This window comes from Quercus lobata, chromosome 7 (genome assembly GCF_001633185.2).
Source record: "Quercus lobata isolate SW786 chromosome 7, ValleyOak3.0 Primary Assembly, whole genome shotgun sequence".
Taxonomy (NCBI): Eukaryota; Viridiplantae; Streptophyta; class Magnoliopsida; order Fagales; family Fagaceae; genus Quercus; species Quercus lobata.
In genome coordinates, this window is record NC_044910.1 from 19,100,638 (window position 1) to 19,118,950 (window position 18,313).

Here is an 18,313-nt window from a genome sequence, read left to right on the forward strand (position 1 = left end):
ATGGCATGGAGTTAGAATCTGGGCTAGAGTTTAAGCCATGGAAGAGAGCTTGATCATTGAGGTAGCTGTGTTGAGGTGGCTGTGTCAGTTGGTAGAAAAGAATCCTTAAAGTCCGTTTGGTTAGAGTGAAAACAGGGGGGATGGAAATGGGGGGAGAGAAAATAGGAGAGAAAATGGTGAGAGAATGTGTTTGGTTGGAAGAAGTGATTTTGCGGGGGAGAATTGGCCCACTTTTTGTGAAGGGAGAGTTTTCTCCCCAAATTTGGGAGAAAGTAGGCTTAAGATGAGAAATTATCCATTTGCCCTCTCCTCCCTTCATGTTGGTCTCTTTTCTTTCTTTCTTTTTTCCCTTTCAAGCTTTAAACGTTTAGTATTTTTTTTTTTTTTTTTGGTAAACATTTTTTTCTTATAAACTAGTTTTTTTTTTTTTTTTTTAAATGTAATAAGGGCATGAGAGTAAAACATTTATACAATGTTAGGAACCCCTATAGGTATATAGATAATAATTGGTGCAATGTTGCATTTAGTTAGTTAGGCATTAAATTAGTTAATTGGTTAGTTACAATTCCAAGCATGCTTATCACATGTTGGAGTTATTAATGCACATGCCGAATAATAGAACCATTAGGATAAGGCCATGTGGACCACTAGAATAGTCTCATGGTTCTATAAATACCTAATTGTAATCACACTTCTATTCATTGAAGAATAAACCAATTGATTGCTTAGTGCATTTCCTCTCTCTCATAATATTTCTCTATAGAGGGTGACTACCTCAATTTTAGTCAATTTCCTTCCAATTCTCATACATTTCCCTACAATTCCCGTCCATCCCCATTATGAACCACTAAGTTCCTAACAAGTGGTATCAGAGCCGTCAATCATGAGATGACCAAATCCATTGCAACTCATCAAGCTTTCATGGAGTTGTATTTCAAAGGTGGAGAACCTTTTCAATGGGAGAACCTTTTCGATGGCTTGTCAAGCTTTATGAATTCTTTGCTCTAAACAACACACCACCACATCGCATGGTTTCTATTGCCTCTTATTACATGGAAAGAAGAAGCATGGGAATGGTTCCAAGATGTGGAGGCATTGGGTTTATGCACAAATTGAGCGCATTTCATATGCACCCTACAAGATCAATTTCGGGCACCAATACTTGATGCATCAATGGAGACGACCACCCAGGAATCTAAGATGCAAGAGCCAGCAAATTTCATGTCGATGGACCAAGAACCAATTCTTGATGCACCAATAGAGACTCCCACTCAAAAGTCCATGATTCAAGAATCAGCAATCCAGGTGTTGTTGATCCAAGAATCAAAGATGCAAGTGCCACCAATTCTAATGGTTCTAGAATTAGGGTCCTAACGAGCAGGGGATAGGAGAATTTGGGATGTTCGTTTCACTCGAGGTCCTAATGATTGGGAAGCAGATGTGGTGGATGATTTCTTTCGATTCTTGGCAACCAATTTACCTTTCGTGACTGATGGTGATCTTTTGAGATGGAAGTTGACAAAAAACGGGGATTTTACTATCCACTCATATTATCATAAGTTACATGGCTCTTCTTCCATTGCTTTTCCTTAGAAAGGTATTTGGAAGGTTAAGGCACCCCGGTGTGTCTCTTTCTTTGTTTGGACAGCAGCATGGGATAGGATCCTCACAAGAGATATCTTGAGACTTCGGGGCTTTGATTTTGTTGACTGGTGCATTATGTGTCATTGCTGCAGTGAGACAGTGGATCATTTGTTGTTACATTGTGGAAAGGCTTATTGGCTATGGTGTTTTGTCTTTAGGATTTTTGGGATTTCATGGGTTCCCTCATGTACGGTGCAAGATTGTCTATTTAGTTGGTGGAATTGGTTGGGGAAGCATTCATCTTACATTTGGAACCTAGTTCCACTGTGTTCGATGTGGTGTATTTGGAGGGAACGCAATCGGCGGACGTTTGAGAATTTGGACAGATCTGAGGACCAACTGTTTGCTCTCTTTTCTGGTTCCCTTTTTGATTGTGTTAGGGCTTGGAGACTCACATCTAATGACTCTATTCCTTTATTCCTTATCTCTCTTCTTCTCTGTAATTAATACTTTTTTTTTGTTTTTGCTTTTTTATCGTTTTTGTACTTTTGATTTGCTGGTGCTATTTTGCATCTAGTAGTTTTTTGAATATACTTTTTCTTACCTATCAAAAAAAAGAATCAAATAAGGTCTTTAGGATCCAAGAACATTCCAAGGTCTAAAGAACCAATGAGACCTTAAAGATTGAAGAACCATTAAAGACTCAAGAATTTAGGCGAAGTTTGAAGATCTACGAAGAAGTAACCTTCATGTGCATGGGACCACTTGTCAAAGAGAAGTGCATGATTATGGTGATCAAAATGTCACTAAAGTATTGGTTCATTGAAAGATCCCCTTTGATGAAGATGCCAACCAGAACAACACCAGAACAACACCTGGTGGCCACAAGGTGTTTTGAGGGGGAGGGAAATGTTAGGAACCCTATAGATATATAGATAATATTTGGTGTAATGTTGCATTTAGTTAGTTAGTTGGTTAGCTACAATTCCAAGCATGTTTAACACATGTTGGAATTATTAATGTACATGGGGAATAATAGAACCATTAGGATAAGGTAATGTGGGCCAATAGAATAGTTTTATGTTTCTATAGATACCTATTTGTAATCACATTTCCATTCATTGAAGAATAAGCCAATTGATTGCTTAATGCATTTCCTCTCTCTCTTAATATATCTATATGGAGGGTGATTATATTGAATTAAGTTAATTTCCCTATAATTCTCATACATTCCCCTACAATTCTCATCCATCCCCATTAGGAACCACTAGGTTCCTAACATACAAACACCATTTTATATCTTCATTTTTCTTTTCAACCAAACAAAAGAGTTTTCCACTCCACTTTTCCACCCCCAGCCAAACACATATGAAAGAAAACTAACATATTTTCTATCACTCCACTTTTCCATCCTACCATTTTCTATTCTCCCATTTTTCCATCCCCGCCATTTTTTATCCCCCTAACCAAATAGACCCTTAGTTTTCCTTCTCTTTTTTCCATGCATTCTATTCTTTTATTACATTATTTAATATAACAGTGCAAAAAGGAAACTTTACAACTTGTGACAATGTGGCATATTAATTGTAATGGCAAATGGATGGAGTGAGTTGACTACTTCATTCAAGGAGCATAGAGGAGGTAATCGAAGAAAAAAAAAATCATGGACACTCAAATATGGAGAGGGTATTAGTGATTCTACCGAAACAAAGGTTCAGGGCCCTAGTTGGCATTCCTGCACAACATTTTGGACCAACTTCTCTCTTATACAAAAAAAAGTCAATTATCATGATACTAGCTAACTAAATATACAGCATGATTTATGATGACTAATATCCAAAACCATTAATTTTTTTCAGATTTCACAATGCCATTAGCTTACTAAAAACCTCCCACACCCCCAAGGGAAGTTCATGGCAATCTAGGGCTACAAGTGTAATACCTTGATAGATTAAGCCTTTCTCGTGAAGCCTGACAAAGGCCTCAATTACAGCTCCTACAAAAGGTAAAAAGTCTGCGTCTCAGTACATATAACACTGCAAAGAATATTTAGGCTAGTTTGCATCTCTGAGCAATAAATGCAATCATTAATGAAAGACACATTCAGAGGCATCTAATGTACACTAGACAAATATGAAAAATTATGCATCACTGAGAAAAAATCAACCACCATGCAATATCACTTAATAACTTACATATAAAATATCTTCCATAACAACATATCAATAACATCATCATAAACTCTCTTAGACACTTTCTATATTGGCTAGAGTTCTACTCAATAGAAAACTGCCTTACGACTTAGCTGTTCATCAAGGGTGAAGTGTTCTCTAGTCCAATCACAGGAAGCACCAAGTCTCCTAATCTGATTTGTGATGGTTCCACCATACCTGACATATAATAAATCTAATGAATTTAAAATTAAAAACAATAGTAGAAGAAAAATTGAATCACAACTCAAATGATCACAAACTAAATGGTAACACGTAATCAAGCCAGCAAACATAGTGTACTCAAAATGTACATACTCCCATGAAAGGCTAAATAATTTGGAAGCCCAAGTCCCAAAAACTAAATTTCCATTGGTATAGAATTATTGAACCTTTGCCATTCTTCACTATCCCTACCCCTTGGGATCAATTTAATAGCTGATCCCCCCCCCCCCCACCCCAAATGCCACCACGGCCTCATCATATTTACTTTTTTTAACACAGAAGAAAAACAACAAGAAAAAATAAAATTTACATTATTTAAAGAAATTGGTTTCAATTTTGCTAGCAATACCACTCCTGCAGTATTAAAATGCCAAATGTATAAATATATTGGCAACACACTATAGAGAATCTTAAAAATTAAAATAGTTTGGTGATTCACTTAACATCAGGATTGAATCAAAAAATTTCTGCCATCCTTAGGTAAATATTGGTGAAGGAAAGGGTTTCTGTTTGAGGAGTTATTCATCTTCTCAACAAATATGTAATTCCTGAGAGCTTACTGAACTTTGTTAGACTAGTTTGTCTGCATGAAGCCGGGCTACCTTGAATTAGACATAGATTTTGTGCTTACTTCATAGTTTTTCCTCTTTTCTGTTTGTTTGCTGCTGCTTTGTTTCTACTCACAATGAGTGTTTCCATGTTTTTCTTCATAGAATCCAAAACGTTGGAGTTTCCCATTGAGGAAGGGGGTTCTCTTTTCTTATTACAGATCTTTGAGAGAGGTCAGACCTTGCTGCGTTCTGTTTTTATGGGGAAAGAGAGCGCAAACAGATTTCTGTTCCACCTGGAGGAATAGATTTCTAAGCAATCACCTAGTCATTATGCAAGAATGATTAGAAAGGGTGATATAGTTTTCATCCTTCAATTGGGGTCCAATGCCCATGGCACGTTTTTAATGGGTTCTGAACTTCTTCATCGTCGACAGTAGGGCAACATAGTGGTACTTGAGGAAAGGATGGGTAGTGGCTGGCAAGGCTTAGGCCTCAATCTGAGGAAAACCTTAAAACCAGCTTCTCTTACCAGTCAGGAACCATTACATAGAATACAGAGTGCACCGAAGGCTGCAGTGGTGGTGGCTGAAAAACATCAAAATCATGGTAGTGCAAGAAATAATGGAAAGGAGAAAGTTACGGTCTCTCAAAATTTGAAATCTTCAATTCCCACTGTGATCAAGGCAAGAATTATTCTGGGAAGGATGTGGCACAGTTTGGGGCGGATATCTTGTCTAATATTAATGTCATTGCCAAAAGAGAGTTGCTGACTCTAGACATCTTTTACGTGTGAAGCATGGAAATGAGGGGCAGTGGGCTGTTGTTTCTTCTAATATTAAAGATGTGGGCTCCAATCAAAATAACAATGGGATGAGGCCAACACGAAACCTTATTTCTTTTCTTTTTTTGATAAGTAAAAGTTGATGATCATATTACAAAAACTTATTTCTTCAAGGGCCAAAATGGGAATGACCAAATCTGGATCCCCAAACCTAAGCCCAAAGCCCAACCCATCTCTCAACAGCCTGCCTGGCACTTCTCATCCACCGAGGACCACAACCAGTAATAGCACCGCTACACCTCCAACATCCACCATCATTAATGGCACCACTTCTCCACCAATGACTGAAATCGATATCTCCCCACCAACAATGACCATCCCCACTCCTCCACAATTGACCACCAATGACGGGAGCACTCCTCCATTTCATTTGAGCTCTTATCCAGTGACTGATTCTACAACCTCAAATCTCATGAGGCCACGGTTCAATTCTCTGGAGATTGGGTCTGAGTGGGCCACCAATCTTCCTTCCACCGTTGACCAACAATGACATCACTCTCCCTTCTTAGTCGAGTACTTAAGCACTGACTAGTGCTATGGTCTCGAATCACATGAGTTCCCAGCCTGATTCTTTAGAGATGGGATTTGTGTTGACCGATTTGCCTATGGCTTCGATGCTAGTTACCTCTAAAGATAGTCACGTTAAGCCTCGCTCCTCAATTAGGAATTTCATTAAGGATCTGGAGCACACTTGGGGTAATTCTGAAAAATGGGTTTTGGAGCTTCGTGATGAGAGGCAAATAGCTATCCCTCAATCACTACCACTCACCTGGGAGCATGTCGGATTTTTCTAATCTTGAGGGAGCTAAGGGACAGGGTAACAACATTTTCAAGGAAGAAGGGCATATTGTTAGTTAGGTAGATGAATGTGATGGTGCTCTGGACAATGATTATGTAGTATCATGGTCGAATTGTGAACCGTGAGACTCTAATGGGGGTCTTGTAAAATGTGAAAAGATTAAAGAACCTCTGGTTGTGTGACCTTTGGCCATGGCCAACCCAGATGTTCCACTTGTAGAGGTGGTGGGTGCTTCCACGCAATTATCACCAAGGGTTGAAAAACGAATTAAAGCTTTTAGAAAATTTGTGGGAATCTCCTTGGAAAGCTTTGAAGTGGAAATTACTGGGATTTTTTTAGCTTTGAAGGCTAGGAAGAAAACTAAAATGCTGGGAGAATGCTCTCAGAAGAAAGAGGCTAAGACATGTTCTAGAGGTTATCAAGGATTGAAAAGCCTACTAAATTCTTGGAATCTTGAGAAGATATATGCTTTGTCAAGAAGTTCAAGTGGGTAACAGGATTTAGTGGTGCATCAATGAATCTGAAAATTATCTATTGGAATGTTAGGGGGCTAAACAATCGTGACAAAGACTTCAAATTCGGAATATGATTAGGAGTTGGGGTGTTGACAATATTTGTATTTAGGAAACAAAAATGGAATTGATAACAAGGAGGGAGATAAAGAGCTTGTGGGGTTGTTAACATTTAAATTGCCTATATTTGGGCTCTATTGGTGCTTTAGGGGGGTGTTTTGGTGATGTGGGATAGAAGGATGGTGGAAAACATTGGCGAAGCAGTGGGAAGATTTTCTGTTTCATGCAAATTTAAGAATGTGGTAGATCAATTTGTATGGGCTTTCACTAGTGTTTATGGACCAAATTCTGATCGTGACCGACGATTGCTTTGGGAAAAGTTGGCTGGTATTCATAGTTGGTGGAATGTGCCTTGGTGCATTGGCAGTGAATTTAATGTAGTGCGATTTCCTTCAGAGGGGCCTTGGTGTAGATTCCTTCTCATTTGCCATGCATGAATTTTCAGATTTCATTTCTATACACATTCTTGGAAGGGGGTACTTTCACTTGGTCTAATTCTAGAGAGGTGGCTTCACAATCTAGGCTTGAGAAGTTTCTTCTATCTTCAAATTTGGAAGAGCACTTTTCTAACAATCGTCAAAAAAGACTGCATAGGCTACTCTCAAACCACTTTCCAGTTCTTTTAGAAGGGGAAAATTTTCACGAGGGCAACCACCCTTTTCACTTTAAGAATATTTGGTTGAAGGCTAAGGGTTTTGTGGAGAAAGTGAGAACCTAGTGGGAGTCCTATCATTTTCAAGATTCCCCTAGCTTTTGGATTGCTACAAAATTGAAAGTTTTGAAGCTAGATGTGAAAAAATGGAATGAGGAAGAATTTGGCAATGTGGAGGATAAGATGAACAAGTTATGGAAGGATCTTGAAGAACTAGATTTGATGGAAGATAGCTGTCCTCTAACCAATGATGAGAATTTGGAAAAATAACTACTTCTCATTGAGCTTAAAAAGGTAATTCTTATGGTTGAGATTGGAGACTAAAATCTAGGGCCCTCTGGATCCAAGAGGGGGACAAAAACACTAAGTTCTTTCATAGAACAGCAAACTCCCACAGAAGGTTTAATACCATAAACAATCTTCTGGTGGATGGTGAGTTGTCATGGGATCCAAATTCCATATCAGCATGCATCTCTCATTTCTACAAACAATTATACTCTGAGAATGAGGGTCAAATGCTTGTGCTAGATGAAGTGGAATTCTCTTCGATTTCTAAGGAAGAGGCTGTTTGGTTAGATAGACCTTTTGAGGAAGATGAGGTATATGGTGTCATCCAAGGTTGTAAAGGCGATAAATCTCCATAAAAGGAAAATCCTAGATTCTGTTTTAATTGCTAATGAGCGTTTGGATAGTAGGCTCAAGGCAGGGTACAAGGTGCTTTATGTAAGTTAGATGTGGAGAAAGCTTTTGATCATGTAAGTTGGGACTTTTTTATGTATATGTTGCAGCGCTGTGGTTCTCTGAGAAATGGAGAAAGTCGATTATGTTTTGTATATCCAAGGTGAGATTTTCAATTATGATAAATGGAACCTCTAAGGATTTCTTTAGGAGCTCTAGGGAGCTACACCAGGGTGATCCTCTCTCCCCGCTCTTATTTGCTATTGTTATGGAGGCTTTAAGCCGCATGTTGGATGGTGCAGTTCTGGCTAGACGCATCTCTGGTTTCACTGTTGGTACCAAGACTAATACTCCCTTGATGGTGTCCCATATTCTCTTTGCGAATGACACTTTAATTTTTTGTGATGCTTCTACTAGTTAGATTGATAATTTTCGGGAGATTTTATCCTCATCTGAAGCGGTGTCGAGGCTGCACATTAACTTGGCTAAGTCAGAGTTAGTTCCAATTATAGAGGTGTCTAATGACATACTTGGGACATCCTTTGGGTGCTAAATTCAAAGATAGGGCAATTTGGAACTCTATTCTAGAAAAAATGAAGTGAAGATTAGAGTTGGAAGTGATTATATTTATTAAAGGGAGGTAAGATTATTAATTAAAAGCACTCTCTCAAGTTTGCCACCTTATTTCCTATCACTCTTCCCTATTCCTATGGATATTGCTATCCATATTGAGAGGCCTCGAAGGAATTTTTTATGGAGTGCGATAGATGAGTCCCCTAAATTTCGTCTAGTTAAGTGGGCCCAAGTTTGTACAACCTTGCAGTTCAGCAGTTTGGGCATTAGAAATTTGAGAATTTTCAATCAAGCTTTGTTGTGGAAATGGTCGTGGAGATATGGAACAGAGACAACCCACCTCTACAAGCGGATCATTGAGACTAACTATGGGAATGATCGGGCTGGTTGGGGTACAAAAGGAGTCTCTAATCCTCACGATGTTAGTCTTTGGAGTACCATAAGACAAGGCTGGCCAGCCTTTCTGAAATCCATTCAGTTCGACGTTGGTGTTGGTAATAGAATTAAATTTTGGCATCATGTGTGGTGTGCGGGTTGTACTCCCCAAAAGGCATTTCCAAAACTATATAGCATTAGTTGTAATAAGGGTCTTCTATTGAGGATGTTATGCACTTTCCTAACCAGAGGCTTCACTGGGATCTTCAATTTATAGGGATGCCCAAGATTGGGAATTGGAACATTTTTACACTTTTCTGGATCTTATCAATTCTATGCTTCTTAACGATGAAGGTCAAGACAAACTTAGTTGGGAACCGGCAAGGAATAAGAGTTTTAAAGTGAGTGAGTACTATTTCTCCCTTTCCTCTACTCCTAACTCTCTTTTCCTTTGAAAACCTGTGTGGCGTTCAAAGATCCCTCCTAGGATTGCTTTCTTCTCATGGGCTGCTGCATTAGGTAAGATTCTGACTATTGAGAACTTATGATGAAAAGAGTGGGGAATCGATGAATCATCTTCTTCTTTATTATCCTATTGCTTAAGAGTTATGGTCTATGGTGTGGACTCTATTTGGTCTTCTATGGGCTATGCTGCAAAGTGTTACTGATTTACTTTCAAGTAGGCAAGGTTCCTTAGGTGGACATCAGAGCATTGATTTATGGAGGGCTGTACCACATTGTCTTATGGTGTATTTGGCTAGAACAGAACTCAAGATGTTTCAAGGGGAAGGAACGGATTATTTCAGAACTTAAATCTCTCCTTTTGCTGGAGTGGCGTTCGTCCTTTAATCTTTTTCCTTGTTCTAATTTTTTAGAAATGCTTGATCATTGTAATTTAGGAGTTTGATGTACTGTTATCCATGTACACACCCGATGTACCTGGATTTTTCATTAATAAAATTCCGTTATTTATCACAACAAAATATATATATATATATATATATATATAGGTGAAGGGAAGAACACATCTTATTTCATCAGAACATGTAATTCTCTTTTTTATCTAGACAAAGACACATATCTAGTTGTGAACAAAATTTAACTAATCAAAATCTGTAAACTATGAGTTCCTAAGAATTGTAAATTCTTAATAAAAATAAATATAGAAAAGGGTCCCATGAGAAGCGCACACACACATAGAGCTATGTCAAAATATTAATTAAAATTAACAATTATACTTTTGAATGCAGGGCTATTAAGGTGGCTCTTCTTCCCCCCCTCCCCCCCCACCCCTTTCTCCCCTTAAAGCTCTCCATTTTCTTCCTTGAAAGAAGATATTAATCATAGTGAGAATGCGCTCAAAATGTTTGGCTTAACTGGGCATACTAGTAGTACATCAATGCAAGCACGAAAGCCTTGCCACACATAATTGAATAACATAGACAGCAGAGAAACTAACAACAGAGGTTATAAGAGAATTAGTACTTCTCTTTCCACTCCCAAACATGTTTTGTGAACTCATCTCTACTCAAGTCAGCCCTTTTGATTCCTTCAGATGCAAGCATTCTTTCCACAACCAACTGGGAGGAAATGAAGTAAAAATCAGAAAATACCAATATAATAGCTTCAGAAAGAAATTTTCTGATAAAGAAGAGAAATTATTAAAAAAAAAAAATGATTAATATAATCCACAGTAAGTGCAAATAGAGGCTAGTCAAAGAATGCGAATTGGCATTTAAAAGATAAAATAAAATAAAATCTTATCCTAATCATGAATATGTAACCAAAAAAGTTTATCAAGTCTATAAATCATCATAAGTTATAAACAAATTTGGAAGAATAAAATATTTTGTACAAGATTGGGGGAACAAATGAATATATAGACGGAAGTACTATTTTGGTCCCTACATTTTGGGTTCACAGTCAATTTGGTCCCTACATTTTGGTAGCAGACAATTTAATCCTTGTTATTTTCAACTTGTAGTCAATTTGGTCCCTACCATTAACTTAATAACGGAAAAATGCTTACGTGGCAAACAGTGTGTACAGTTAGCACACATGTGGCTAATAAAATAATTAAAAAAATATTTAATTGTTACTAAAAAAAGCCACATCAACAATTTTATAAAAAAAATCCATGTCACAAAAATTTAAATAAAATTTTTGGATGAATGTAAGGAATTGAAGGGTTTTTTTTTTTTTCCAACTTTCTTGGTAACAAACAATGCTTCCTAGAGACAAAAAAATTTCTTGAACTTTCGTGACCTGCTGAACACCACTCCATGGCCATCTCTCAATTTGCTTATTTTGGTTGGCTCTTCCTCAATGAGATAGGTCTGTAAATCAAATATCACTTTCCAACCCAAATCCCCAAAAACCAAACATACAAAGCAACACATATCTGATCTTTTCTACCCTTCAAAAACCCACACCACAAAATTTCTCAATTCATTTCTTTCTCCTTTTCTCCTATTTTTGGTTTCTCTCATTTGTGCTCTCTCTTTAAGCAATGGAGGTGGGTTGGGATTGCTTCAATTTTGCTCTGAAGGTTACGATTAGGAGTGATGGGGTTTGTTGCATGGGTTTGCGATCTGGGTAGCGACAAAGCATGAGCACCACCACAATCAAATCGTACCCACGAGCAACTCAATAGCACCATGAATGGATCTGGATTGCGATGGATTTGGGTTGATAGGTTTGCTTTGGGATGTGATGGATTTTAGTTTTATGATAAAATTTATGTATGGGTGGTAAGAAAAAAGCAAATGGGGAAGATACAAGGTTTTAATTTTTGATAAGTAATAAGTTTATTGATGTCAAAAAAAAGGGGGAACACCCTAGTACGCAGGAAGTGTACAAGGGTTGAAACAATCAAGAACAAAAATTACAAGAATCTAAGAAATCAAGAAAAGATAAAAATGATTGGTTCCGCAATGCAGCCAACCAATCCATTACAGTTCTAAAGAAAAATAGTTTCAAGTCAGATATGGATCTCTCCTTATCTTCAAAGCACTGACTATTTCTCTCCCTCCAAAGTGTACAAGGTTTTAATTTTGATGCTGTATTTGATTTGGTATCTCATAGCTTCAATCGATTTCTACCCATGAACAAATTTCTAACCACAAGTGCAAAGCAATGTTAATTCTTTGTTGAGTAATCCCAATTCTTAAAACACTTACAATCCTATTAAATAATTAAGGGGTTGTTTGGATTTAGAGTTTTCTATAATTCATATCTCTGTTTTCATCACCTTTAACTCAAAATATATGGGTCCCACATACCTAATAGTTGTTTAGCTGCATTTTCATGTTTTGTTTACATCACTCATATTTTTCATTTTTGAGTTATGGGTTAGTGAATTCAAAAAAAAAAAAAAAAAGTTGTTTTCAAGTTATCAAAACTGAGTTAAGATGGCACAATTGTAATTTTCCTCACAAGTTGGGCCCCAAGGTTAGAGGCTTGTCTCATTCGTCTCAGCCTTTACTCCCCCCAACAGTCAAAACTCACTTTTCCTCACAACTAACCATTTTCCTTTTGTTCACACTTCACTCTCTTCTGAAGAAGCTCCCGAAACCCAGAGCAAAAGCTCCAGTCTACAACATCCATCTGAAGGAGATTCATACCATAGCTAAAGGAGATCTCCATCTTACATGCTCCCTACCAGCTGATGTGCTCCCCGCCACCTGTGATGGCGAAGACCAAGGATGAAGCTGCAACAAACTCACCGATTTCGGCCTCCACAGATTAGATCCACAATCTTTCTTCCTGGCTCCATCAGTTTGGGTGCTAGGTTTCTTCTTTTCTTTTTTCATTTTTGTCAGTTGTGGGTTGTGAAAGTTTGGCCAGATCCCACAAGTTTAAACAAATCTCATACATAGTTATGTGGGGATGGGTTTTACAACTGAACAGGAAATTTTTTTTTTTTTTATATTTGAGTGAACATAGATAATTACATCATCCATGATACAAAACAAAAAAATGGGGTTAAAAAAAAAAACCATGACATAACCCAAGGAAATAATGAAAATAAAAGGGGAGTAGTAAGGACAATGCAAACAAAAGTGAAGGAATTCGCAGGTAGCCGTTTTGTGTGCGCTGCACAATGGTCAATGAGTGGGTCCCACAAAAAGGTGAGTTTTTGGATTGGAAACTGAACCGGGTTTAGGTGCCAAACAACGTTGGGGTGTGTTTTGGGTATTTTTAAGTTTTAAGAGATGTGTTATAGGGTGATGAGTAATGATATTTGAGTGATGAGTAATAGATAGTCAGTACCCAAACAAGGCCTAAGGTTCCAATCTTGCACATGACATGATTTTTGCATTTTACAACATAAAACCCAAGTCAATGATTTGATGATATGACCATTTCAAGAATTTGCTTTGTTTCAGCTTGAGGGATTCGAAATGGTGTTTCTGCGTTTGATGACTAGTATATGCTTCGGTTGTTTGGGATTGATTGGGTCATGCTAGGTTCAGTTGCAAACTTTTTTTTTGTTGTTGGTATCATTAGCTTGGGAAACATAATTCTGACATTTGGAATTTGGTTCCGCGTTGTTTAGTGTGGACTATTTGGACTGAACGGAATCAGCGTTCTTTTGAGGATACTAGGAAATTTCTGGCTTAGTTGTTAGATTTATGCCATCAGACCCTTTTTGATTGGTCTCGGTGTTGGGGTCTCTCAGATTGTTTTACACTTACGGATTTTCTTGTCTCTTAGAATAGTTTAGTGTCAGTTTGTTTGTTTGTTTTTACTTCTTTTTTCTCTTTGTTCACTATCATGAACCTTGTATATTTGTCATGCCTTTACATCTTCAATAATATTTTTTCTTACCTATCAAAAAAAAAAAAAAAACTGGTATGTGTATTATTGTTTTTTTTGGTTAATTTTTCTTTTTTTGACATGGACTTTCTAATCCGTCAAATACTTATCTGGCCTGTTTTAAAGTGAATTAAAAATTTTAAAATATTATTTTATTGGCCACATAAGCCTCAAGTGTGCCACATAAACATTTTTGGTAAGTCAATTAACGGTAAGAACCAAATTGACTACAAGTTAAAAATAACAAGAACCAAATTAACTACTAACAAATTATACAAACCAAATTGACTATGACCCCAAAATGTAGAGAGCAAAATGGTGTTTTGCCATGAATATCAAACCCAATTAGAACATGGATACAGATACAAAAGCCCATAATTCATACACAAACCTGAGTTGCAATACCAGCATGATCAGTCCCAGGAAGCCAAAGTGTTGGTCTTCCCTTCATTCGATGGTATCTAACCATAATATCCTAGTAGAGCAAAACATAAAAACTAATTAAATTGACATCAAGAGGAAAGAACTAAGAACAGATAATCCTTTTGTTAATCAATAACATGATGCATATACATTACAACCAAAAATGATTAAACTTCTTTTATATATAAGCCAGCCTATTTCATATGTACAACTTTTTAACTTCTTTCTAGGTGCAGATGTACCATGCCAAAGTCTATTGTTGAGCTTCTTGCTTGTTGGCAAGGTCAATTTGGTCACCATCGTAATGGATATATATGAATCGTTGTTCCTCATTGTTTGAGGTGGTGTATTTGGAAGGAAAGAAATAGTAGGTTCTTTGAAGACAGTGAGCATTCTAGGCCTAATCTCAAGTTATTATTTTTTTAAACCTTATTGGACTGGTTCTCAGTGTGGAGAAACCAACCCTTTTCTTCAATTTTGGATTTACTTGATGCATGTAATTTTGTATTTAATCTGTACACCCATTTATACTCCCTATATACTTGGGTGTCTCTTTTTTTATATTAATAAATCTTAATCACTTATCAAAACAAAAAACAAAAAACAAAAAAAACTAAGCCTTACCAAAGGCACAAATAAATTACCAAAGGCACAAATTAAAAAGAGGGAGAGGCACAAAATGCCTCAATATGTATAGACACACACAAGGAGAAAAGAAAAAAATTTCATCATTACTTGTCTTAGTCCACAAAGTAATGACCATGAACTATAAACTCAGTTGATCCTGAACCCTTGCAAGAAAACTTTCAAATAATAACAACAGAGGATTGATTATGTGTGATATTGACATGAACAGATTGATCACTACATCTAACACACTAAGGGAATGTTGATTTATAGCAACTGATAGAAGAAAGTAAAAATCCACCATGCATTTTTAAAGAAAACAACAATAAGCGAAAAGATAAAACATAGCAAAGCAGGAGATTTCAATGAATGAGAGAAAAGTGAAATTTACGGCATCCACATATTCATGAAAGTATAATAGCTAGAGCTAGTTTAAGCTTTAAGGATAATAATTCAAGGTTTTCGTGGAGCATATAATGGTAAGCAGGATATAGTGGTACATGCAAACAAAGTCCTAGAGCATTTTAAGTGTAGTAATCCCCATGACAATGCAGGAGATCAGGTGTTGAATAATCACTTCTTCTTTTTTTATGTTATAAATTTTATTAGAAAAGCACAAAGGAACACCACACTAGTATATAGGCAGTATACAAGAGTAAACAAAAAAATTCCATTTAAAATACAAAATTAACAACTCCAAAAGCAGTATAAGTATAGCTTGGGTATACAATCAGCATTTTCAGGATTTCAAGCCAAAAATCATAATAAACAGAACAAGAATTTAAAAGCAACTTCACAACCTCAAGAGTCACAAACATTGCATGCCCCATGTGCAGTGAACCAGTAACATTAGGAGGCGGCATTGATATCACAAATGGAACACTTCCTCTGTCGAAGTTTGGCCTAAAATACCCTTGAGACTCCCACCTAATTCCAAAAATTACTAACACCAGATTACAAAGCTGAAAATACAATCAACACCATGCTTGAGAAATTATGCAAGCAGCAGTATGATAACCAACACCAAGACATGAGACAATGAGAAAAAAGGAAAGTTGAAAACCCCAAGACTGCAATCAATTCACACACACACACACAGAGGTTAAGGAAGGGTGAAAACTAGATTTAAGTTAGTACAATTAGGTCCAATATATACATGAGTTGGCCTCTTGAAACTCTTAGTGTGTGCTTGGATGAGCTTATTTTGGTTATTGTGAAAGAGAACAGTTGTATCTTGAAAAAAGTGATGCTTTTAAAAGTTATACCTCATTTTGAGACCAAGTCAAGGTTTTATAAAAACCACATTCTATACAGAATAAAGGTATTGCATTCTTTATTAAGTAGATAATAAATTATTTAAAATTTTAAACATAAAAAATAGGCAGAAAGAGAATATATATATATATATATATATGAAAGGATATGTATATATATATATATATATATGAAAGCATATGCAATAAACAGGAGGCCTTTCCCATAAAAAGAAGCACCCATGCATTTATAAGGGGTGAGAGAGAAAAATACACAAATGCTATATACCCATCAACTGTAAAGCTATTAGACAGCACTAGATTAATAGCTATAGTATCCATCTTATGTATACTACTGTTATGGAGTGTTACTGCCATGTTAGATTCACAGGCTTCTAGATCAGTTTTGAGTTTCCTCCAGGAGCAAAATAGGTTGTGTTTTGTGAATGCATACATCCATGTATAACGGGCTTATGAAAATTATATCACCATTATGGAATATATTAGGCTCCACACACAGTATTACCAAACATGAAACCAAATGAAACTATGGTAATATAGAATATGATTGGTTTCCAGCAGTAGCATAACTAATAATAATAATAATAATAATATTAAAACAAAGGTGTAGTCATTATGAAATATGTCATACTGACCATTGTAGTAAGATTTTAACTTAACATAAAGAAAAATATCTATTCATCAACCAAAGTGAAGAAAGAAATATAATAATTTAAAATATATATATCAGAGTAGAAATAAAGAGAATAAGCAAAATGGATCACTTATTCACTGGGAAGTTAATAGCTTACAGAATAAAATGAAATAAAAATCAATTCAAGCGCATATATTAGCAGGAGCTCTATCACAAAATAAAATACCAATTGTATATTCGCTCCTCCGAAGTGAAATCAAATGACTTTGCCATCTCTGGAGAAGTAAACACACCATTCTCTGTTGCAGCAACTGGAATGTAAAAAACAAGTGATGAATAAGGCTCCAAGTTTAATACAAAACTTTCAAAAACCAAGTCTTACTCTTAGCAACAGTGTAAGACTTCAAATTTCACTTTCCATCACTTGTGTGCAATTTTCTCAGCAACCAAACAATATTTGAACAAATTTCCTGATAGAATTCAACACCATTTGGTTGCCAAGAAATTGTAACAAAAAATAAAATAAAGAAGACTGAAATTCTTGCATTTCTGATATTTCAAATTTGCGGTTTCCTCCACTTTCCTTGCAACCAAACAGCGGGTGGTATACATAATAAACATGCGAAAGGAAATTAAACAAACCAACGCTATTGACGAAATTTACTTACAATTGAACTATTATCGCACTGAATTCAACAACAAAAATCATTTTTAATTTATTTCCATGTATAGCATTTTCAACACTTTATCGGAGAGCAAACAAAGAAAAGTACCCGCTGAAAAAGGTTTAGGTTTAGGTTTAGGTCTAGGTCTGGTACGATTGAAATGCCAGCGAGGGAGGAGCGTGAGGGAGCGACGTCGTTTAGGGAAGAGAATGGGACTTAGTTTGTTACCGCATGGAGCGAATAAGAGAGTTGTTGGAGCAGTGGACAATGCCGTTTGAAGCATCTTCTCTACGGAATTGAAAGAAAATCAGTGAAGTGAAGAAGAGTGAGAGTGAGAGTGAGTGGGTTTATCGTTTTTTCAAGTGGCAGAGAATGGATATGCTTTCTACCCCACAAAAAAAAAAAAAAACAAAACAAAACAAAACAAAAAAAAAAAAAAAAAAAAGGGAGAGATTTGAGAAGCTTTTGGCTTATTTGTGTTAACTGTTTCAACTTATTTAGGAATCTGAGGAAAGAGAGTGAATTTCGGCAATACCATTGCCGAAATTCAACAAAAGTAGGAGAGAGAAATTTTTGATTTTCGGCAACACCATCACCGAAATAGGAGGGAAAATTTTTTATTTTTTTTCCCTCCTATTTCGGCAATGCCATTGCCACATTTCACTTTTTTTTTTTTTAAGAAATGATATGTGCACACAATTTTTACAATATTTTTACAACATTTTTACAACAAATCACAGGTAATTAGTTATTATTAGTTAAAATTTGAATTTAACACTGAGATTACTTTTTTAATCCAACAAATATAACCT

General features: G+C 36.3%; 1 protein-coding gene across 7 annotated transcripts in view; it reads right to left on the minus strand.

Moving 5' to 3' along the window:
* The window catches only part of LOC115952900 (valine--tRNA ligase, chloroplastic/mitochondrial 2), a 68,740-nt gene extending 50,868 nt beyond the window's left edge, over positions 1-17,872 (minus strand). Inside the window, exons 1-7 of one of the 7 annotated variants that reach the window (XM_031070239.1) lie at positions 17,610-17,871; positions 17,063-17,147; positions 15,729-15,855; positions 14,270-14,353; positions 10,546-10,640; positions 3,883-3,974; positions 3,527-3,580 (exon numbers count right to left, since the gene is read on the minus strand). In XM_031070239.1, the coding sequence (XP_030926099.1) occupies positions 3,527-3,580; positions 3,883-3,974; positions 10,546-10,640; positions 14,270-14,353; positions 15,729-15,855; positions 17,063-17,147; positions 17,610-17,784 (712 nt within the window). In that variant the 5' untranslated portion in view covers positions 17,785-17,871. Of the gene's footprint in view, positions 1-3,526; positions 3,581-3,882; positions 3,991-10,545; positions 10,641-14,269; positions 14,356-15,728; positions 15,856-17,062; positions 17,148-17,609 lie in introns of those variants that run through there. The other 6 variants (XM_031070237.1, XM_031070238.1, XM_031070242.1 and 3 more) reach the window with 6 other exon arrangements.
* Between the last annotated feature and the right edge of the window lie 441 nt (positions 17,873-18,313).